The sequence below is a fragment of the Encephalitozoon hellem genome, chromosome VIII (assembly GCF_000277815.2).
Source record: "Encephalitozoon hellem ATCC 50504 chromosome VIII, complete sequence".
In the NCBI taxonomy this organism is placed as follows: domain Eukaryota; kingdom Fungi; phylum Microsporidia; family Unikaryonidae; genus Encephalitozoon; species Encephalitozoon hellem.
In genome coordinates this window covers 183,591-203,699 of record NC_018475.1, presented here as the reverse complement: position 1 = coordinate 203,699, position 20,109 = coordinate 183,591, and the positions used below count along the sequence as shown (strand labels likewise).

The 20,109-nt window shown below is 42.6% G+C and overlaps 15 protein-coding genes and 1 non-coding gene across 16 annotated transcripts; 5 read left to right on the top strand and 11 right to left on the bottom strand.

The window, feature by feature from the left end:
* Positions 1 to 34: 34 nt before the first annotated feature.
* EHEL_081980 (uncharacterized protein) lies at positions 35 to 508 on the bottom strand (the record flags this gene model as incomplete). The annotated part of the gene is made up of 1 exon (XM_003887828.1): positions 35 to 508. One exon carries the CDS (start codon positions 506 to 508, stop codon positions 35 to 37), a length of 474 nt encoding a protein of 157 aa, XP_003887877.1.
* A 146-nt stretch (positions 509 to 654) lies between these two features.
* On the bottom strand, positions 655 to 1,440 carry EHEL_081970 (uncharacterized protein; the record flags this gene model as incomplete). The annotated part of the gene is made up of 1 exon (XM_003887827.1): positions 655 to 1,440. The coding sequence occupies one exon, from the start codon at positions 1,438 to 1,440 to the stop codon at positions 655 to 657; it is 786 nt and encodes a 261-aa protein (XP_003887876.1).
* Positions 1,441 to 1,600: 160 nt separating this feature from the next.
* On the bottom strand, positions 1,601 to 2,101 carry EHEL_081960 (60S ribosomal protein L12; the record flags this gene model as incomplete). The annotated part of the gene is made up of 1 exon (XM_003887826.1): positions 1,601 to 2,101. The coding sequence occupies one exon, from the start codon at positions 2,099 to 2,101 to the stop codon at positions 1,601 to 1,603; it is 501 nt and encodes a 166-aa protein (XP_003887875.1).
* Positions 2,102 to 2,209: 108 nt separating this feature from the next.
* EHEL_081950 (uncharacterized protein) lies at positions 2,210 to 2,722 on the bottom strand (the record flags this gene model as incomplete). The annotated part of the gene is made up of 1 exon (XM_003887825.1): positions 2,210 to 2,722. The coding sequence occupies one exon, from the start codon at positions 2,720 to 2,722 to the stop codon at positions 2,210 to 2,212; it is 513 nt and encodes a 170-aa protein (XP_003887874.1).
* A 61-nt stretch (positions 2,723 to 2,783) lies between these two features.
* EHEL_081940 (uncharacterized protein) lies at positions 2,784 to 3,530 on the bottom strand (the record flags this gene model as incomplete). The annotated part of the gene is made up of 1 exon (XM_003887824.1): positions 2,784 to 3,530. The coding sequence occupies one exon, from the start codon at positions 3,528 to 3,530 to the stop codon at positions 2,784 to 2,786; it is 747 nt and encodes a 248-aa protein (XP_003887873.1).
* A 378-nt stretch (positions 3,531 to 3,908) lies between these two features.
* On the top strand, positions 3,909 to 4,538 carry EHEL_081930 (uncharacterized protein; the record flags this gene model as incomplete). The annotated part of the gene is made up of 1 exon (XM_003887823.1): positions 3,909 to 4,538. One exon carries the CDS (start codon positions 3,909 to 3,911, stop codon positions 4,536 to 4,538), a length of 630 nt encoding a protein of 209 aa, XP_003887872.1.
* Positions 4,539 to 4,640: 102 nt separating this feature from the next.
* On the bottom strand, positions 4,641 to 5,804 carry EHEL_081920 (ATP-dependent 26S proteasome regulatory subunit; the record flags this gene model as incomplete). Its single annotated transcript, XM_003887822.1, has 1 exon — positions 4,641 to 5,804. The coding sequence occupies one exon, from the start codon at positions 5,802 to 5,804 to the stop codon at positions 4,641 to 4,643; it is 1,164 nt and encodes a 387-aa protein (XP_003887871.1).
* A 116-nt stretch (positions 5,805 to 5,920) lies between these two features.
* Positions 5,921 to 6,976, top strand: EHEL_081910 (cyclin-dependent protein kinase; the record flags this gene model as incomplete). The annotated part of the gene is made up of 1 exon (XM_003887821.1): positions 5,921 to 6,976. The coding sequence occupies one exon, from the start codon at positions 5,921 to 5,923 to the stop codon at positions 6,974 to 6,976; it is 1,056 nt and encodes a 351-aa protein (XP_003887870.1).
* A 34-nt stretch (positions 6,977 to 7,010) lies between these two features.
* Positions 7,011 to 8,168, bottom strand: EHEL_081900 (uncharacterized protein; the record flags this gene model as incomplete). The annotated part of the gene is made up of 1 exon (XM_003887820.1): positions 7,011 to 8,168. The coding sequence occupies one exon, from the start codon at positions 8,166 to 8,168 to the stop codon at positions 7,011 to 7,013; it is 1,158 nt and encodes a 385-aa protein (XP_003887869.1).
* Positions 8,169 to 8,336: 168 nt separating this feature from the next.
* On the top strand, positions 8,337 to 8,975 carry EHEL_081890 (ADP-ribosylation factor 1; the record flags this gene model as incomplete). Its single annotated transcript, XM_003887819.1, has 1 exon — positions 8,337 to 8,975. One exon carries the CDS (start codon positions 8,337 to 8,339, stop codon positions 8,973 to 8,975), a length of 639 nt encoding a protein of 212 aa, XP_003887868.1.
* An 87-nt stretch (positions 8,976 to 9,062) lies between these two features.
* EHEL_081880 (cyclin-dependent protein kinase) lies at positions 9,063 to 9,953 on the bottom strand (the record flags this gene model as incomplete). The annotated part of the gene is made up of 1 exon (XM_003887818.1): positions 9,063 to 9,953. The coding sequence occupies one exon, from the start codon at positions 9,951 to 9,953 to the stop codon at positions 9,063 to 9,065; it is 891 nt and encodes a 296-aa protein (XP_003887867.1).
* A 96-nt stretch (positions 9,954 to 10,049) lies between these two features.
* Positions 10,050 to 10,122, bottom strand: EHEL_081870. Its single transcript has one exon. It is a non-coding gene; the product is annotated as a tRNA-Asn (tRNA).
* An 83-nt stretch (positions 10,123 to 10,205) lies between these two features.
* EHEL_081860 (ribosomal protein L23) lies at positions 10,206 to 10,523 on the top strand (the record flags this gene model as incomplete). Its single annotated transcript, XM_003887817.1, has 1 exon — positions 10,206 to 10,523. One exon carries the CDS (start codon positions 10,206 to 10,208, stop codon positions 10,521 to 10,523), a length of 318 nt encoding a protein of 105 aa, XP_003887866.1.
* A 119-nt stretch (positions 10,524 to 10,642) lies between these two features.
* Positions 10,643 to 19,111, bottom strand: EHEL_081850 (AAA ATPase; the record flags this gene model as incomplete). The annotated part of the gene is made up of 1 exon (XM_003887816.1): positions 10,643 to 19,111. One exon carries the CDS (start codon positions 19,109 to 19,111, stop codon positions 10,643 to 10,645), a length of 8,469 nt encoding a protein of 2,822 aa, XP_003887865.1.
* A 56-nt stretch (positions 19,112 to 19,167) lies between these two features.
* EHEL_081840 (uncharacterized protein) lies at positions 19,168 to 19,578 on the bottom strand (the record flags this gene model as incomplete). The annotated part of the gene is made up of 1 exon (XM_003887815.1): positions 19,168 to 19,578. The coding sequence occupies one exon, from the start codon at positions 19,576 to 19,578 to the stop codon at positions 19,168 to 19,170; it is 411 nt and encodes a 136-aa protein (XP_003887864.1).
* Positions 19,579 to 19,728: 150 nt separating this feature from the next.
* EHEL_081835 (uncharacterized protein) lies at positions 19,729 to 19,971 on the top strand (the record flags this gene model as incomplete). Its single annotated transcript, XM_059743538.1, has 1 exon — positions 19,729 to 19,971. The coding sequence occupies one exon, from the start codon at positions 19,729 to 19,731 to the stop codon at positions 19,969 to 19,971; it is 243 nt and encodes an 80-aa protein (XP_059599521.1).
* Between the last annotated feature and the right edge of the window lie 138 nt (positions 19,972 to 20,109).

Here is a 20,109-nt window from a genome sequence, read left to right as displayed (position 1 = left end):
TCCATTAGTATTTACCAATTCTCTATGCCTGTTTCTAGCTACCCTTTGTCTTTTTATTTACTATCAACTTAATCCAAAACTTCTGAGAGTTGGAATTTTTATCGCACTTGCTTAAACTTAAAACATCTCCTAATATGTCTGTGGATTCTGACCCATTGGCTGTGATACAATCTTCTCCACCACTTACTTTGAAAGAAACAAACTTAGAATTGTCAATTATAACATCCCACATCGAATTCTTACCCTCATTAATACATGACATAACCCTAGAAAATTCATATTTCTTGCATACTCGTCTATTCCCCTGTAGTATTTCCGTTCTAATTTCATCCACGACGAATTTAGAGCATCCCTTATTACTCCTTATCTGCTCCTTGGTCGCAAGTCTTACCTCCCCGCTGAACAGGGCCAAGTACTTCTCTGGATGCCCTTTTGATACTATCCTAACGTTTATAGGATCCGACTTACAGAATATACAAGATATTACTAGCATAACTAACAGCCCCATCTTGTTTTTACATTGACAGATTTCATTTATTTCTATGGTTTCAGGATTATTCAATGAGGTCCCGTCAGTATGCGCATACAAATGCAAAAATGCATCCCAGAACAATGACTCCTTTCCAATGAAATAGCAATAAATACATTGTTTAATTAGTAAAGCTTTCCATATTCTGCATAGTTCGGTGTAATTGCCATTTCTTCCTCAGGAGAATTTGGTTTTAACAATGGCCTATATTCAGAATAAGGTGTGGATGATTTGCTGGAATGTGGCAGAATGCCAGAGCTTAGGCTGGCAATCATGAGCGGGCTAACCGATCCCCTGAATGAAGCCTTCTTTTTCCCCTGGCTATCATACAAAATTATTCGCTGGTTTGATACCGGCTCTTTTCCATAAAGTAAAAAAGGAAGCAGTTCCTCTAAAGGCAAGTCTTTTGGAGAGTTTTTGTCGAATTCATCCTCTTCTGAGTCCTGGCTATCCTCGTCGACAAATTTCAAATCAAAGAGTTGGCTATTTGTGTTCAGCTTACATTCTCTACCAACAAGCTTTATGCCACCAGATACCAACTTGTCCTCAACTGTCTCTAGGCATACGTCATTTTCTGTTTTGAATCTGACACTCCCGTCTTCAGAAACCAATCTCCACTTCGAATAGAGCTCGTCTTTTCCTGTGCAAACATCAATGCTATCGTTTTTCTCATTCTTACAAAGTTTGGATTCGCCTTGTGAGACCTCTGTTATCCCCTTGTCGATTCTGAAAGTTCCCTGCTGTTCCATCTTTCTATTTTCTTTGGTACTAAGCATTTTGACAGTACCCTTCCCTCCAGTGCCTGCAGGTGCAATAGCTATTCCAAAGTCTGGATAGAGCCTCGAGGTAATTCTAACCATTCTAGTACTCCCCACTACAAGTGAACTCATACAGAAAATCAAAAGTCTCATGACGAGAAAGATAGGATAAAATTTATATGTTTTAGGGTTTCACATTGACCAAATTACAACAAATTAGGACATCTCTCTCAAACACTTGTTTCAAACTCCGTGCACCGCACAGAGGAAGCCTAAATAAAGACTAGGAACAAAACATTTTCGTCATAAATATTTATTGATCGGGCAACCTGATATCTCCACTATCAATCTCGCGAGTAACTTCCTTAGGACATTTTCCATCAACTTTACATCCAATGGACTTGCATGTGCCAAGGACCTCCTTCACCGTTCCTGCAAGAGTCTTAGAATAGGATCTGCTCGATCGGGCAATCCTTGCTATTTCAACTACCTCAGTCATCTTGAGACTTCCATTGTGGAGAATGTTCTTTTCTTTCTTTCTGTCCCTTGGGGGCTCCTTCAAAGCTTTGATTATCAAAGTTGCAACGCTAGGCTGAACCTCAACCGTCGCCTTTCTGTCCTTTATTGCAAGCTCCACATGAACTTTCAAGCTCTTATAGTCTGCAGTGGCTTTCCTTATGTCCTCACCAACCACCTTCGACGATAGCCCAAGTGGACCGACTCTTTGAGCAAGCGTTGCTCCGGGTGCCTCTCCCCCCACAACTTGCAGCTTAATGTATTTTGTGTCTGGATCGACTACTTTTTGTCCTGCCATTAGCTGAGGGCTTGTGATTTTGAAAAATTTGTCCCCTGGCCCCAAAGCATTATAAATGTTCAATACAATACAATTCCGGTCCATTTAAAATAATACTGGGAAATTATTCTATTTTCTCTTCTCCTGAGGTGGTTGTCTATCTGGGGAAATGCTATCTAGAAGTGCAGATATAACCGGATCATCAGAGTTCTCAGATATCCTCGAAAGCTCATCAAAGATCTCAAAATCAAACCCAAACCTTTTTGAAATCTCAAGAATAAACCTTCTCATTATTTCGACTCGTGTGTTAAGTACTTTCATTTCTAAGCTAATATAATATTCTCCTCGACTCCTAGAGCTTCCAAGTACTTTGTCGTTGAACAACTCTTTCCTTCTGCATTCATTCATAATAGCCCTTTCCCTATTCCCAACCTCCTTAGTCCTTTCATCAATTTGCTTTTTTAATTTCGATATGTATACATTTAACTCTTCAACCTTGTCGTCTTTTTGTACTATCTCTTCTCTTTGTTCTCTGGCTTTTGCCCTTAGCTTCTTTATTTCCTCATACCCCTCACGTAGTTCCTTGCTAAGATCTCGAACCTCTCTAGTCAAAGAATCTATCTTTACCTTCAAGTCATCCATTGGGATTATTAAACAAATAGAATTAATATAGAGCATAGAGGCAGCAGTTTAATCTTATACTTCAAAAGCCATTCGCGGCCAGATCTAAGAACCAAAATAGCCCATGTAACTTGTAGTGATAATATCCAGGCTTTCTCCACAAAAGTTTTTTTGAGTCAAGAACATCAGACATGGTTTCGTCAGGCCTCTTTATAACATCGTCTAGGTTCACTACGTAAAACCGCCTTCTTCTACCCGTATTACCTACATTACTCCGAATATCAATAATAGAATAATTCTTTTGTGCTGTTATTACCTTATTTCCTAATGTCATCTTCAAATACTCCAAAGTATATCCTAAAGTACTTTTTCTGGCACAGTCAGTTAAGCTATGATGCGTTAGCCAGGTACGATAAGGGCTCCCATAGCGGCAATCATCTGGCGCTTCGTCTAATCCACCTAAAAACAACCCATATACACTATGGTCGAAAGCCTGAAGCTCGTCAAACCTGGAAGTTCTTTCCATAAACCAAGCATCAAAATTGTCCCATTGCCAACTTGAAACGTCGGCCGAAAGCCCGTTAATTTCCCTCCTTGCGTCTTTTATTCCAGTCTTTAGTTCTCTCCAAAACTCATCAAAATTATTATTTTCCAAATGCCGAAATGCATTATCATACAAAAAGAAAGGCACCAGCCTTGGATTCTTTAGCATGTTTAAAAGATTGTTTATAGAGTTCAAAAGTAGTGTGGCAAGTAGGAGACATGGATCCCTAGTTGATCTTATTGTTTCTTCAATTAATCCTTGCTTCATTATTAGTTCTTGTTTCATTAATGGGCATAATCTTTAATGTCTATACCCAAAATATTTAATTTGAGTTGAAAGAGATGGCTAGATACTTTGCATAATTCAGCAATGATTTTAATCTGGATAAGACACACTTCAAAAGCTTGAGTTTCCAATTAAACTTTTTTAGCTTAATATAATTTTCACCCGTGTATTGCCCTTCGGCAATATGTAATTTCTATTAAAAGTGTCAACAAAAATATGTTAAATATTTAATTTAAATTCAATATTCAGGTACTCATCAACAGTAATTAATGTAGATATTACTTCTCTTGTATTTTGTATTAGAGGTTCTCAGTTATTATCAAATAAATTAATAGCTTATGTAAAAGTATATAAGGAAAATTTTTAGGCCCTGGAAATATGAAATTTAGGTTTGTTATATTCCAGGTTATTTTTGTTGCAGCTCTTTGCTCTGGGTTACCCTGCCATAGCGAGAATTGTAGTCCAGTTGCCATCAAAAAGCAGCCTTTAGTAAAGGAAGGTGCAGGTGTTTTGCCTTCTTCTACAGAAGGAGGTGCTTCTTGCTCTAGTACTGAGGAAAGTCTAGGGTCCTTAGCTTCCTTGGAAGGGCCCAACCCTGCCGTGGAGGAAAGCCTAGAAGGTGTTTCTAATATTAAGGAGGAAGAAGTTCATGATGCTCAAGAAGAGGAGTCCCAAGAAGCAGAAGAGGAGTCTCAGGGATTGGAAGAGGAAATTCAAAAAACAGAGGAGATGTCTCGAGAATTAGAAGAGATGATTCAAGAAGTAGACAAGATGACCCAGGAGGTAGAAGAGATGATTCAAGAAGAAATAGGAGAAATGTCTCGGGAATCAGAAGAAGAGGTTCAAGAAGCAGAAGAGGAGTCTCAAGAGTCAGAAGAAGAAAAAACTCAAGAAGTACAGGAGGAGCCTCAGGAGTCAGAAGAAGAAGTTCAAGAAGCAGAAGAGGAGTCAGAGGAAATGAGGTTAAAGAAACGCAAGGAAGACCTCGCAAATCAGAAGTGTGAGTGAACCTAATTCTGGTAAAGATGCTAATTAAATGACCTTTCCTACTTGTTGTACCACATGTGAAGCTCGATGCCCCAGGCAATCCGATAGAAAAACACAAACTATTTAATTATAGAATGCAGGCTGTGTGTCGCTTCTTTCAACAACCTTCGAGTATGCCTCCTCAAAGTCTCTCTGTGTAACCATGTACCGGCTGGCGCGGACAGCAAGCATCCCTGCCTCCTGGCAGATCGAGTTGATGTCTGCACAGCTTATCCTCTCGGGCCTGCACACAAGACTCTCAATGTCCACATCGTCCTTCAGACTCATCTTCGATGTAATTGCATTAAACACAAGCCTCTTCTGCCTTCTATCCGGGAGCGGAAACTCTATCTTCCTGTCCAAGCGCCCAGGCCTGAGCAGTGCAGGGTCAATCGTGTCCGCCCTGTTCGTCGCCATAATCACCTTGACATTCGTTGCCTGGTCAAACCCGTCCATCTGGTTCAGAAGCTCTATGAGCACTCGCTGGACCTCTCTGTCTGCAGATGTCGATGCATCAAATCGCTTTGTTGCAATGGAGTCCACTTCGTCGATAAACACAATCGACGGCGCCTTCTCCCTTGCCAGCCGGAACACATCCCTCACCATCCGAGGCCCTTCCCCAAGATACTTCTGCACAAACTCAGACCCATTGACCTTTATGAACGTGGCCTTCGTGTGGTTTGCCACAGCCTTCACAAGCATGGTCTTCCCAGTTCCAGGCGGCCCGTAGAGCAGCACACCCTGCGGCGGGTCAATCCCTATCTGCTTGTAGAGCTCAGACTGTAGCAGCGGAAGCTCAACAGTCTCCCTTATCTCCTGCTTCTGCACATCAAGCCCCCCTACATCTGCATACGTCACATCCGGCTTCTCCTCCTCCCCCATCACAGGAATCGTGCTGTCAACCTCAGGCGGAAGCACATCCACAATTGCGCTTGAGTGTCTGTGCAGCGCAACAGTAGTGTTTGGCCTCAGAAGCTCCCGGTCGACAGTAGACAGTATCCTGACAACAAAGTTGCTTCCCGCAGTCGACCCCACAATCGCAGTCGAGTTGTCAATGGGCTCCAGAAACTGCCCCATTATCAGCGGAACACTCTTCACCCTGTCCAGCTCCTCTTTCCCATGCCTCTCCTCCCTTTTCAGGGTCTCAATCTCCTTGCGCACATAGGCCTCTCTTATCTCCAGGAGCCTGAGCTTTCTTTCCATTTGTTTGTACCTAACAAACAGATCCGCCTTCAGCCCTCCACACATTAAAGGGCTACCCACCCCATCATTTATCACCATTTCTTTTCATCCTCCATGGCGTCCTGGCATCGTCTAGGCACTGCACAGGACTCGTCTTAAAATAAAAAACCCAGAAAGGGTGAATGGAGGAGGAGAGGATCCTGGAATCTGATCTCAAGCACATATCCTTCATCATGCAGAGGTACACTCCCATGGAGAAGATAGGAGAGGGGTCGTTCAGCATTGTGTACAAAGCCTTGGACGCAGAGTCCGGCAGGTATGTGGCCCTGAAGGCAATAACAAGAACTAGCTCGCCTTCCAGGGTCTTGGAGGAGCTGACGTTTCTGAAGGCCCTTGGAGGAAAGCGAAACTGCATGGGGCTTCTCGGAGTCTTCCGGAACGAGGACCAGGTGGTTGCTGTGCTGCCATACTTCAAGCCCATCGACTTCAGAGAGTTCATCTCAAATGCAAGCATAAAAGATGTCAAGCAATACCTGTACAACCTGCTGGTGGCAGTGGAGCATGTGCACAGCAACGGAATAATACACAGAGACCTGAAGCCCGGCAACTTCCTCTATAACAAAGAGGCTGGAAAAGGAATGCTCATAGACTTCGGGCTGGCGCAGTATGAAGAGTGCAAGGAAGAGCAGGGAAGAGAGGACAGCAGCAAGCCCTCGACGCCGCTGCTTTTTTTCAATTCCATCGTGTCGAAGACCAAACCTCCGGGATACTACGAGAGAGACGGAAGGCCACAGATGAAGGCGCCGAGGGCCGGGACACGAGGGTTTAGAGCACCCGAGGTCCTGTTCCGCCACCAGAGGCAAACAAGGGCCATAGACATGTGGTCGGTCGGCGTGATCTTCCTAACAATTCTGACTGCACAGTATCCGTTCTTCTACTCGTCGGACGACGTCGATTCCATTGTCGAGATTGCAACGATCTTTGGACATGCAGAAATGAGAAAGGCCGCAAGATTCTACGGAAGAATATGGAGGTCAAACATAGACACAATTCCGGAGGAAAGGATTCCGTTTGAAAGGATTGTGGAGTCGCTCAACCCGTGGGCAGAGGTGGGTGCAGAAGGATACGACCTGCTCTACAGAATGCTTGACCTTTGCTCCTCGTCTAGAATCACTGCACCAGATGCCCTAAGCCACCAGTTCTTCGACGATCTGAGGCCGCATAGAGATGACACATAGAAAACATGTCTTTAATAACAACACGGGTTGCCCATCATCTCCCCAATAGATCACTGAGATATATAATTTCATCGTCACTGTCAAAGTCGTTCTTGTAGATAACAGCATCACCTATGTCCGGCTCCCTCTCAGAATTCTCTGCATTACACTCAGATGGATTCCCCCTCAAGTAGCAATCAATAAACGAATCTCTCTTCTTCGGCCTCCTTCTCCCAAGCCTCCCTGTTTTCAGCATGTACAGCGGCTTCTCCTTCTCAGAGGACGAGGAGCTTTCCCGTGAGCTGTCGCTTTCCTCCGAATCCGCCTTCCGAGACTTGGTATTCTTATGGGCCTTATCGCTCTTGCGGGATTCAGCCTTCTTAGCAGGCTCAACACTTCTGCTGGACTTGGCAGCCTTATTGCCATCCCTGATGCTCTGCGGAGGAGTCACACAGATCGTACTAGTGGATCCGGGTGCTTCCAGACCCTTCACTGTTTGGAGAGGCTGTGGGGCAGGCTTCGCCGGAGTAACTATTGTTGCAGGCTGCGCAATGACAGGAATGGTAGGTATTTGAGGTGGTGTTATGGACACTGTTTTGAGCACAGTCATCGTTGTGACAGGTGCAACCACCACAATCCTCTGCGGCCTCTGCGGAGCCATCTGCAGGTATTTTTGCTTTAGTGTGGTTAGCATCGTGTAGATCAGATTTATCCTCTTCCCTATCCTGTTGATTGCTTCCGTCCCAGCTCCCTGCTGCTGCACAGGGAGGCGTGGGGGAGAAGGCCTTGCACTCTGCCTGGGCGCCCCACCCACACTCATTGGGCTTAGAGCCACGGGAACAGGCTGCATCACATATCTAGGTTGCATCACCACAATAGGTGGCTGTAGACTCCGAGGCATCTCCGCAGAGACAGTCTTCAGAACAGTGGTTGTCACAGTTGTTCTTATGACATTGGGAATCCTTGCAGCACGAGCAGAGGTGCTTTTTTTTGGAATGTCAGGGCTTCTCACAGTGGACTTGACAACCATGGGGGCCCTTGGCGGTGCAGAGCTCTTGGAAGAAACATATACAGGAGATATGGCCATGGGCCCTGAGTAATATGACGCCAACAGCCTTCCCTTCATGCACGTGGGATCGCACTTTGGAACAAGCCTTATCACATCACATACGGCCCTGGAGGCAATAAACAATGCTGACATTGCACCTCTCATACGGCGTCTCTGCCTGCCTCTCTTATATTGATTCCTTGTTTCATTCCGAGAATCTGTGTTGAATTTGTTTGATCTTTCCTCTGTGGCTAGCCTTGGGGTGCCACGGAATACAGCATTGCCGGAGCTGAAACAGGGTATATAAAAAACAAAAACACCAGGGGGTAAACAATGGGAGGAGTGATTTCCAAAGTAAACAATATACTGTATACAAAGCTGCGAGGGATATTTTCTGGAGGAACGGAGCGATCGATAACGATGATAGGGCTTGACGGGGCAGGGAAGACGACACTCCTGCTGTATCTGCAAACTGGAGAGGTGCACCAAACAGTTCCGACGCTCGGATTCAACTGTGAAAACGTCAACCTCGGGAATATGAAGTTCCAAGTGTGGGACATCGGAGGACAGAACTCGTTCATGAGATTCTGGCACCAGTACATAAACGATGGAAGCGGAATCATATACATGGTGGACTGTGCAGACCCACAAAGATTCGGAAAGTCAAGCGAAGAGCTGTGGAGGATACTGAACATCCTGAGCAGCCCAAGGCCGCTGCTGGTACTTGCAAACAAGATTGACCTGCTCAGAGAGCACGAGAGAGGCGAGGTGATAAAGAACATCAGAAACGAGTTCAACCTCGAGAAGTACAGCGGACCGTCGCTGATTGTGCCCATCAGCGTTCTCCAAGCAGGGTCGATGACGTCTGCCAACGACGAGAATGGAAGAGAGATAATCGATGCATTCAGATGGCTGAACAAGGAGCTTGAGAAAATGCCAAGAGCAGAAGTCCTCAGAACAGAGACTCTATAAGATTAAAGGTTTATATCTGTTGTTAAAGCTCAAGTATATCAGAATCTGTTTCAAAAGCAATGTCTTAGCAATTACTTTATAAATGCCTCATTCTACTATTGGAGGGATGTTTTTGAAGTATTTGTGGGATAGTCCACTTTTGGCTGTCATTCTGAGCTTTGGATCATACTCAAGCATCCTCGAGATGAGGTCAATGAGGTCTGGATCTGCTTTGAAAATTGTTTTCAAGTCCACAGGATCCCAAATAGGAAACTCTACTTTATAATTTGGGAAATTCTCTACATTTGACCATCTAGAATTATTTGGAGTCCCAAGAACCTTGAATATTCTAAATAGTTGGTCTATTTCGGAATCTCCGGGAAAAAAGGGCTTCATGAGGACAACCTCTGCCATGATGCAAGCAGCACTCCATACATCCACAGATGCATCATAATATTTGCACCCAAGCAGTAGTTCTGGCGGCCTATACCATAGCGTTACTACCTCTGTAGTGTAGGTTCTCAATGGAACGCCCGCAGCTCTTCCCAGGCCGAAATCTGCCAGTTTGATGTTTTCTTTGGGGTCTATGAGAATATTTTGAGGCTTCAGATCTCTATGAAAAATATTTCTTGAATGGCAGTACTCCATTGCGGTTAGTAATTGATGAGACATTTTTTTGACAAAGTCTTCGTTAGCAAATCGCCCTTCATCATTCATCTTATCTAGGTATCTTCTTAGATCAAGCTCTACGTACTCAAACACAAGATACATTTTGTTATTGTTGTAAATTACATCGCTTAGTTCGACGATCGTTGAATGCTTTAGGTTCTTCAGGAGTAGTATTTCCCTTATTGTTGTAGCTGGAATTCCTTCATTTTCATTCTCGAGTCTTATTTTTTTCAGTGCAACTATCCTGTCTGTGTTTCTTTCTCTTGCCTTATACACGACTCCATAAGTTCCCTCTCCGATCTTCTCCAGCTTCTGAAAAGACTCTGTCATTTGGGATAAAAAAGGTTGCAAATTTGACTCTATAGTTTTGTAAGATACCATATTACCTGAAATAATTTTAGGGCAGTAGTCTGGACTAGGACAAAACGCCTTTGGAGAGACTCGAACTCTCGATCTTTCGGTTAACAGCCGAACGCGTTAACCACTGCGCTACAAAGGCTACTATCCGCAGCACACCGTCCAAACTGCCTAACACTCACACACACATATCCAAAACAAAAAACCCTTCCGCCATCCCCCCTAATGGATACACTCGAAAAGAACTCTAACCACTCTAGAGTCCTCATCCCAAAACTCCAAAGGAACACTCCCCATGACATAATACTCTACGCCCTTACAACAGAAAAGGCTGCAAGGTGCATGGAGCAGTTCAACACCCTGGTCTTCTACGTCGAGAAGACATCTACTAAGCCTGAGATCAGAGATGCTGTTACTAAGCTCTACGGATTCAAGGTCAAGAAGGTCAACACCCTGATCAACAAGCATGGGAAGAAGGCATACGTCCGATTTGTTGAAGAGGGCGCTGCTCTTGAAATCGCTAGCAAAATAGGTGCAATCTGAATTAAACTTAACTTACTTTACATTAGAGTCAACCAATTATTACTTGGCAATGAGCTGCCATAGGATGCAGATTTACTAAAAAGAAGTTTTTATTTATTCAGACAGTCGTCATGTAACGTTCAAGAGGAGCTAATCAGCTCACTTAGTGCCATTACAAATGTAGATTCGAGTTCATCCACATCAGAAATAATGCAGTACTTAAGAGGGAACGTATCTAAATACCTTTGAACAAACACAGATCCTTCAGAAACAATCACTTTCGACATCTTTTTCACGTTACACTTGTCTATTAGTAGAACTAGGAAGTTTGGGTGGTGGTGTCCTACATTCTGAAAAAGCCCGTCAGTTAGAATAATGTTGATCCCATCATTGAATTCATCAATCCAGTCAATCATAGTCTGGGAGTCATTAAATCCCATTTCCTCTACAGAGCACCTTTCTAGGGCTTCTCCGAACTTGTAAACTTCAACAGGTATTCCAAGTAGAGAGAAAGACCTGTTTATCTTCGAGTATAGCGACAAGAGAGTATTAATCATTTCTTGGTTGTACATGCTTTTGCTGTTATCAATGAATAGACGAAGAATATAGTCCTTCTTGTCATTCTTTTGCCGTTTCATCCAAATCCTATCTCTTCTGAATCCGCTGGCTATGTACGGAACCAGCCTCTTCATATTCAATTTCTTTCCACTTTTGAAGTCCCCTTTGTATTTACTTCCTTTTCTCGATTCCATAATTATCCTGAGCATACTAGTCAACTTAGTACAATCCTCTTCCTCTACTTTTATTCTTATGGTAGACTCAAAGGCATCTCCGTTTCCCGATTCTTCATCCCCAGAAACCCTCTCAGTGCCCTCACCTGCACATAAAGCTTTGTCGTCCTGATTGTTTCCTGCAACATACCTCTCATAATTATCTGCAGTCTCACATGTTTGATTTTTGTTGAGAAGCCCTTCTTTGAATTGATATTCGTTTGTCTTGGGTTCATCGTGAGAAATCAAATCTTCTTCATCTTGTAGCTTTATGTCGTCTTCATTCCCAGACTCAATACTATCGCCTTCGCCGTTTTCTGTGTTCTCACTTACCTCCGAATCTTCAGAACATAGAACTTCTTCCCCCTCATTCTCCGAGCTTCTTTCAGATCCAAAGCCTTCATTCTCAACATCCATTTCTGTATCCTGCTCATCTAAGAGTGTCTTCTCTTCTTCTTCTTCACTTTCCTCCTCAGAATCGTTGCACCCTTCTACTCCACTCTCATGTTCTTCTTCTTCTTCAGGCTCGCTGACGGTCGAAACACTTCCGTCATTGTCGAAATCTATTCCGTCGCTTTCACTTACTTTTTCCTGCTCTCCATATTCGTCATCTATTTCGTCTTCATGTTTAACTTGATCACTAATGTTAGTATTCCCTGTTCCACTCTTCATTCCAGCCATGTCTCCGTCATCCATAAACTCCTCTTCTCTATATCCAAATGTGAATACGAAGTACATAAATGGTATGTATGGATTCTCAATGCATATCCGTGTCAAATTCATTATCGTTGTATCCTCTATCATTTGGTTAACAACTTTACCCAAGCATATTTCAGAGACAGAAAACATCTCCTCAGGCATCCTGTTAAAAAACAATTCGAGAACATCCTTCTTTTTGATCCTGGTGTTTTCAAAGGCTCTTTCAACTTCCTTCTTATTGAACTTCCTTGAAAATTCAATCCAATCCTTGCATTCACAGTCAGTTCTATCCTTCAAAATATGTGTGCACAGGTCGGGATGATACCCTTGACAAACAGGATATGGCTGAGGAAACTTAAGATCCAGCACATTGGTGACAGGCAATATAAGAAACTTCCTTAGATCTTCCAATGTCTTCTTGTAAAGCTTTGGCTCCTTTTTCAGTTTAGACTTCGCATCTCTAACTCTGTCTTCATAAATCCTTTCAATTTCAAATGAAGCATACTTTAAAGTCACATTGTAGAAAGAAGGCTCTTTGTTCTTTGTGGCCATTTCTCTTGCATGCCTGATTCTATCTACAAACTCGTATACCGAACAGTCCAGAAAGTATCTCTCTGCCATTTCAAAATTGAAAGGCGTTATAAGTAGGTACAGGAAGTACTTGTAATTCCTATCTACATTGCAGGTAGATGCATTCTTGTAAAGCCCTTCCAAAGCCTCCATCATCTTGCACAATTGAAGTTCCCCGTAGCCAGCAGTACTGGCTTCCTCAAAGCACTTTGATATAACGATCGTAGACTCCAAAGCCTTATCTTCGTCAGGGATAATGTCGTTCATGCCTCTGAGCAATCTGTCTTTTCCATCCTCAATACTTGCTATCTTTTTCTCGACATAATCTTTAAGGTATGAAACACTCGTGAATATCGAAAGCCTCATCATTTCTTCATCCATAAGAGAAACTAGCTCTTCGTTGATTTCCAGTTTATCCATGCTGCCTTCAATGACTCGTGCCCTACTCTTGAAATCAAATATAGACAGCAAACTCTTGTCTAAATCTCCCTCATCAAATCCTAATAAATAGTCTATCCATCCATCTTCCTTGACATATATCGTCCTATCAAACATAATACCTTCTAAGATCAAGCTATATCTGTTCCCCGGTCTCGAGTAATATAGCGAATTCAAGTATTTCGAAAACTCATGTCCCAACGATTTGCAGTCTATCTTTTCTAAGTGAGAAAGAATTCCCAATCCCTGGAAAATTAAGTTTGAACAAAGAATACTATAGTTGACATAGGTTCCAGATACTCCGTCCCCAAGGCTCACATTCTCTTTTTCCAAGCAATTCTCGCTTGACCGCTTGATTTTGCATTTTCCTGAACAACCCTCTCCATTGACCCACTTGTAAAACATATATACCAGATAGTAGTCAAATATATCGTCAAAAGACTCATAGAAAGTTCTATCTCCACACATGTATGAACAGAAGTCCAAGCCCTGCAATGAACTCCTAAACTTAGAATAGTTTCTACTCATCCTTCTCTCAATGTCTTTGATCTTTGCCTTGTACTCACTAATACCATTTTCATAGTTGTTAACCATCTCATCTATAGAGCCCTTCCCATATTTATACATGCACTTCATGGTGTTGTGTATCTCTGAAAGACTTCTGTTCTCAAATGAATTCATCTCTAAAAGCAGCCCCCTCATCAGTAGATTCAAAGGATCATCCAGGCATCTTTCGACAAACTCAAAGAAAAATATGTCGAAGTTAGACAGTGGTTCCCATTTTACGCCAGAAATACCCTCAACAACCGCCTTTAGATTCTTGTACTCAGAAAATTTCTTGCCATAGAAGGATCCAATGACCTTTACTTTCAAATCTTTAGAAGACCTTGGAAAGTTAAGAGAGCATCCTTCATCGTGATTGAAGCGATTGAAAACTGAGATATCTGCAGACTTAATGAATGCCACCGCTTTCAGAACTTCAGAACTCATGGTTGAGATGCTTTTAAGTAACCTTATCTTGGATTCGTCATCATGGGGAGTCTCAACATGGAGCCTGATCTTTTTGTAGAAGTTAAGAAGTTCCATGTCCACCACAATGTTTTCCATACTCCTTTCCTCAAATCTGAATATCCCATCAATCTCTGATTCCTCAAGAGTGTTATACACACCATCAAGCCGTCTTATCAGGAAGTCTGGCCAGATGCCCAGTAAGTTAAATCTCTTGAGGTCCAAATCAAAATCAACCCGGCTGCTTTCCATCGGGATCCCATAAAAGTCTTCGTAGGCGACAGGATGAGAGCCAGTAGGTGGTTTTGCAAATAGCTTCCATAGGTCAATATAGTTAAGTTTGTCGCTTAGCTCCACATGTGTGCACCTATCAAGTAACGCCGGAGATAGCATGTTTGGCTCCTTCGCTATTAAAATCAATCTTGTTGATGGATTAACAGCAACTTTTGTATCAATTCCTTTTTCATACACGTTCAGTGTCCTCTCAGATTCGAATAGGGAGTTAAGCCTATCAAATACAGACTTTTCTACAAACTCAACGCCAGTAAAGACGACTATCATGCCCCTTTTTATTCCGCATACAATAGCAGAATCACACCACTCAAACATCCCACTTGGTGTCTTTTGGTATTGCCCAAGAAGATCGCAGACATCTGTGTCCTTGTGGCAGTTGAAGATCATTATTTCTTGCCCAAGCATAGAAGAAACAAACCGGAGGAGGGCGCCCTTCCCTATCCCACCAGATATAACCACTGGGATGTTTATCTCCATGCACTTCATAATTACCTCTATCTGCTGAAGCTGAGAATGTATCAGCACAAAGTCCAGATCACACCACCTTCTTTTGACAGAAACCGACCCAATCCTTACAGTCGACTTGTCTATAAAATAACTGGCTTCCCTGCCTTCTAACACACCTATTTGATTTGCTCTAATATTTTCCCTTAGGCTCGCCGAGTCCACTATTGTAGGACTCAGAAACATCTTATTAAGGATGTGCCTGATGTCTTCTCTGGTGTAATTGTCCATCTCAATCCTTATAAACCTATCAAGAAAGCTCCTTGGAAGTACCTTTCGCCCATTCATCGAATTATACGGATTAAGAGTTGCAAATATCCGTGTGTCTTCATGGACATCAATGGTAACCTCGGGTATAAAAAGCTTCCTTCTGTAATCCAGCACAGAATTTAGTCCTTCAATCACACTCTGGGTGCAGAGGTTGATTTCATCGAGAATTATCCACCCTCCCTCTCTAAGACTGCATAGCAACTCACTCTCTACAAATCGAATTTCCCCATCAATTGGAAGATAACTCCCAACCAAGTCACATAGCTCAGTCTGCTCACTCAGATTTATCCTAATGCACTTCTTTCCTATCTTTCTGGCTATCCCTTGGACTATGCTAGTCTTCCCTATCCCAGGATCTCCCTCCAGCATGATTCCTCTTCCAAGCCCCATTGCTCTGAGAATCCTCCTGAGATTTAAAGTCGACGTTGGCGATTCAAAGTCAAACGAAGACGGGTTTTTATACTCCAATAGGTATGGAAAAGCACCAAACATCTTTTCAGACTCAATGTATCTGGTCTTCGCATCGAAATCTTTTATCCCAACAATCTCTGATGCCTCATTCCATACATTCATTGCATCAAATTCATCTGTGCACACAACACCTTCAAATCTCCCTGTATAGCGCTTGTATATAAAGTCAGACACAAGCTCAAGCTTTCGAATAGACACATCCAAAGACCTAGCAAGAGACTTAAAAGCGGCAATAGTTTCCCCTGATATTTCTGTTTCTCTTAACCGCTTTTCTATGAGGTAGTCAAATATCAAAGGAACCTCATTCGGGCAAATCTCAAAGTAAATCTCCGTAAACCTATTCTTGAGAGCAGGGCTTAGCTCTCTCTTCCCAAAGTCTCCCCCAGGGTTCATGGTGGCTAGTATCCTAAATTTTTCATGGGCAACAACTTCCTCCCCAGTCTCTGTTATGTACAGTGTACGTTGTGGTTCCAACACACTGTTGAGTCTCTCGAGAACCGAGTCTTCCGCTAGGTTTATTTCGTCAATGAGAAAAGCGTTTCCGCTCTTCATGGCCTTTACCAATGGCCCGTCTTTCCATACAACCTTTGAGTTCTCAAATACAAAGTTGCCAATAAAATCAGAACTTTCTATCCCTTTGTGCATGCTTAATGTAACAACCTTTGTTTCAAACACTGAGCTAACTATCTCACATGCCTTTGTTTTTCCTATTCCTGTCTCTCCAACAATTAGAATCGGTTCTTTGCATTTCCATGCTAGAAACACTAAGTTTATGAGCTTCTTAAATGTATCAGTAAGCACAAAATTTCTTCTATGAAACCCCTCAAAAGTAAAGTCAATGCCCTTTCCTCCCAGAAGATCCTCCAGACATTCTTTTTCCTCTCCCGTAATCATTCTTTCATATCTTTCCACATCTGCCTTTCCAAAGGACTCAGAGAAAATGTGATGTACCCACTTTCTGTCTCTTGACTCTCTTTGCCTTTCATATACTATGCTCATTCCTAGAAAACATACCTCCGCCAAGCTTCTAGGAACCCTGCTAGACCACTTGAAAAGGTCTCTCAATGTCACAAATGCATTGATACTTCTCTTAGACCTGAGACCGCTATAAACTTCAACCATCTTCTTGCAGAAGCTTCTGGGAAGTTTTGATGCTCCGTGTAATATTTCCAATATCTCATCTTCACCGCTTTCACAGAAAAACATTTCCACAAACCTGTTTCTAAACGCTTTACTCAGCCCCTTCCTACCTCCGTATCCAATGTTCTGTGTGGCAAATATTCGGAAGTTCTTGTGAGGAATCACAGTTTCATTGGTCTCCGGAATATATATTTGCCTGTTATCATCCAGAAGCCTGTTTAGCACCTCAAGAACATCACTCGATGCAAGATTCAGCTCATCAAGGATGATCCAGTCTCCTCTCCTCATGGCCGTTATAAGAACCCCCTCCCGGAACTCAACTCCATTGCCTGTGGAGGTAAAGCTACCAATATAATCAGACGCCTCGGTATGCTCATGATTATTTATCCTGATCACACGCCTGTTCATCTCTTTGGACAAAAACAAAACCATACTTGTCTTTCCAGTAGAGGTATCGCCTTGTAGTAGCAAGGCACAGTTTGATAAAATAGCCAGTTTCATGATTCTTAGATATGTCTGAATCCTACGCGTTAGAACAAATCCATCCTTGGTTATGGTTTTCTCCATAGGCTCTGTCTGAATGGCAAAGTATTTTGATAGAAGTGTAATTGCAACGGAACGGCTAACAAAGTCCAATTGAGTAAATACAAATAGATCAAACGCTTCATACACACATCGTTCAAATTCTTCCTCGCCCCTCCTCCGAATAAAGTTAAGCACACGAACAAGACTTCGCCCACTTATCAATGGCTCGACCACATTGCTGAGCTCCCTCCTTAAAACCTTATTCTTCAGCTCCAGAAAAAACTCTCCTATTCTGCCCTTTCTTTCCTCAGATACCTCGTATCCGAGTACAGAATGAATCACAAGATTGATGTCCTTCAGTGAGGTGCTGAAATCATGAACGTACACAGTGTTGAACTCAATTCCCTCATATCTTTTCTTTCCAAAGTCTCCTCCTGGATTCATACACCCAAAAAGCATAAACTCTGGGTGGATTCGAAGTGGCCTTACATCTCCGCTCTCATAGAGAAATATCTCTTTCTTGCCTAGAATTCCATCTATCAGGTTCAATGTCTCTTCAGAGGAAAGATTGATCTCATCCAGAAGCAGCCACTCTCCATTTGCCATGCATTCCGTTAGAATCCCCTTTTTGTACACAAAGGGCACTTTCTTTTCTAGTAGCTTAATTAGATCATCGATCCTCTTGATGGTGCTTGCAGAGTCAGAAATGCCTTCCTTGATCTTTAGAGAAATTTTCTGCCTTAGATATTCAAGCTTCTGCTTGTTTCCATAACAAACCGGCACACTTATCTTTTCCTCATTGCATAGCTTTTCTATGGCCTTGTTAATATCTAGTGTTCCATATCCTCCGATCAAATCTGATCCATCGAAGTCTGCTGACATGTTTACAACTCTTAGCTTGGCTTTCTTTCCTAAGAAGAAGTGTGACTTCTGGCTGAGATACTGGATCATCGATGTCTTTCCAACGCCCGTGTCTCCAACAAGCAGCGTATGGTCCCTGTGATTGATGTTCCATAAAAGATTGAAAATCCCCCACTCAACGCAACTGGTCTTGGCGAAGTCAATCCCATGAAGTGAAATACTTGGAACCTCGCTTAAAGCAAGCAAACATCTTAAAGAGTCAGAGCCATGCCTTAGCAGGACATTGCACACAGATTGGTATATCTTCACTCTTTCTTCTATTCCAGTTCCATTGATGTCCTCCGTTCTTTTCTTTATTTTCAGAAGAGATCGGAAATGTGCCCCGCAGACCCCAGTCCCCTTCGACAGGCACCATTCACCATCCCTGCACACATTCTTAGGGCAGCTCCCTTGACACTCCTCTTCCTTATCCCTCATGCATCCCTTCCACTGATCAGAAATGCTCTCAAAAACTTTGGTAAGAAGCTTTCTAACACACTCCACCTCAAATATATTCATTGCGTCCTCAAACATAAACCTAAGAGGCCCCACAAATACAACGTCATCCACATCAAACCTGTCCTCAGAAGTGAAGAACAGCCTAAAGTTTTCATGTCCCAAGACCTCTTCTCCATCATTCCCTAATAATCTCCTATATTTGATGACTGGGTACAGATACTGTAACAACCCGTGGTTTTTATCTATCCTTTTGAACAGGACCCAATCTCCACTTCTCATCGACTCAATAAGCAATCCACTCATGTATTCAACATCTCCCTCTTTAACCGCATAGAACCCTCCCAATGTTCTTGCATCAGCTATCTCCCGAGAATCAATCTCAACTAACCGTCCTCCTTCTTCGCAAAATTCAGAGTGAAGTTTGCTCACCAGAGAAGCCTTTCCAACCTCTCCATACACTGCAACAGAAACCCCAAGCCTTACAGCCTCCCCAGCTAGTCTTTCCAAATTGCCTAGAAATCCAACTCTCGTCTCATTCTTCTTGTGCTTCTTGAACTTCATCTCACCCTTGGATGAAAATTCAAAATCATAACAGACAAAAATTTCAGAAGTTTTATTTATAAGTTATCATAGTCTTCAAAACCTCCCTCAGAGCAGTCCTTTAGCTTTCGGTAGTACTCAAAAATCTTTGTAACTAGATATATAATCAGAAGAAGTATAACCAAAATACCCAGACTTTCCCCAACTTTCTTTAAAATAAAGGTAGCGGACATCTCTTCTTTCCCTTCTTCTGTGTCTTGCATTGACACATTTACCATCACATCTTCCTCCCCCTCCTTCCCGGAGATAAGATAATCGATTCTTCTTTCTAAATCTTCCCTCATATCATTTGTGGCTTTGTCTACAATATCATACATTTCTTTTGTGACCTCTTCTTTTATAGTTGTCTTTATTGCCTCCTTCAGTTTCTCGTCCGGATCAGAGGCATGAATTCCTATGTAAAATAAAAGTATAGCTAAATGCACCATGGTCCTGAATAGCTTCTCCTGCTACTTTCCTTCTTCAATCTCCTGAAGATAGTTCCCCTTTACAATCAAAGCCTCTACCAAATAGGACCATGCTGAAAGGAGAAAAAAGGAGAGTGGAAAGTATATAAAGATCAGCATCTCCAGCACATCATGAACTTCGGCAAAACAACACTGGCTTCACTTCTGAGCTTTATATATATGTTTGGCGATGCTAGCGCTACTTCTGGTGAAGGTTTGCAAAGTGCTGTTGGAGGTGCTCTTGGTGCTGCCGTTAGAGATGCCGTACAACAAAAGTCTGAAGAAGTAAAGGGACTTGTAGATCAACAGCAACAAGAGATTCTAGGCAAGGTAGGCGGTGGAGGATCTTCAGGAGGCTCTAGCGAAGACGAATAAAGCACTAAAACATTAAGTTTAGGCGCTGTCTTAGCCAAGATTTTTGGGCATATGGTTTCGAAAGAAATAAAATTAAACAGCATGTCTAAAATAGATATCATTGTACTGTGCTTTTATTATTAAATTACCTTAGCAGCC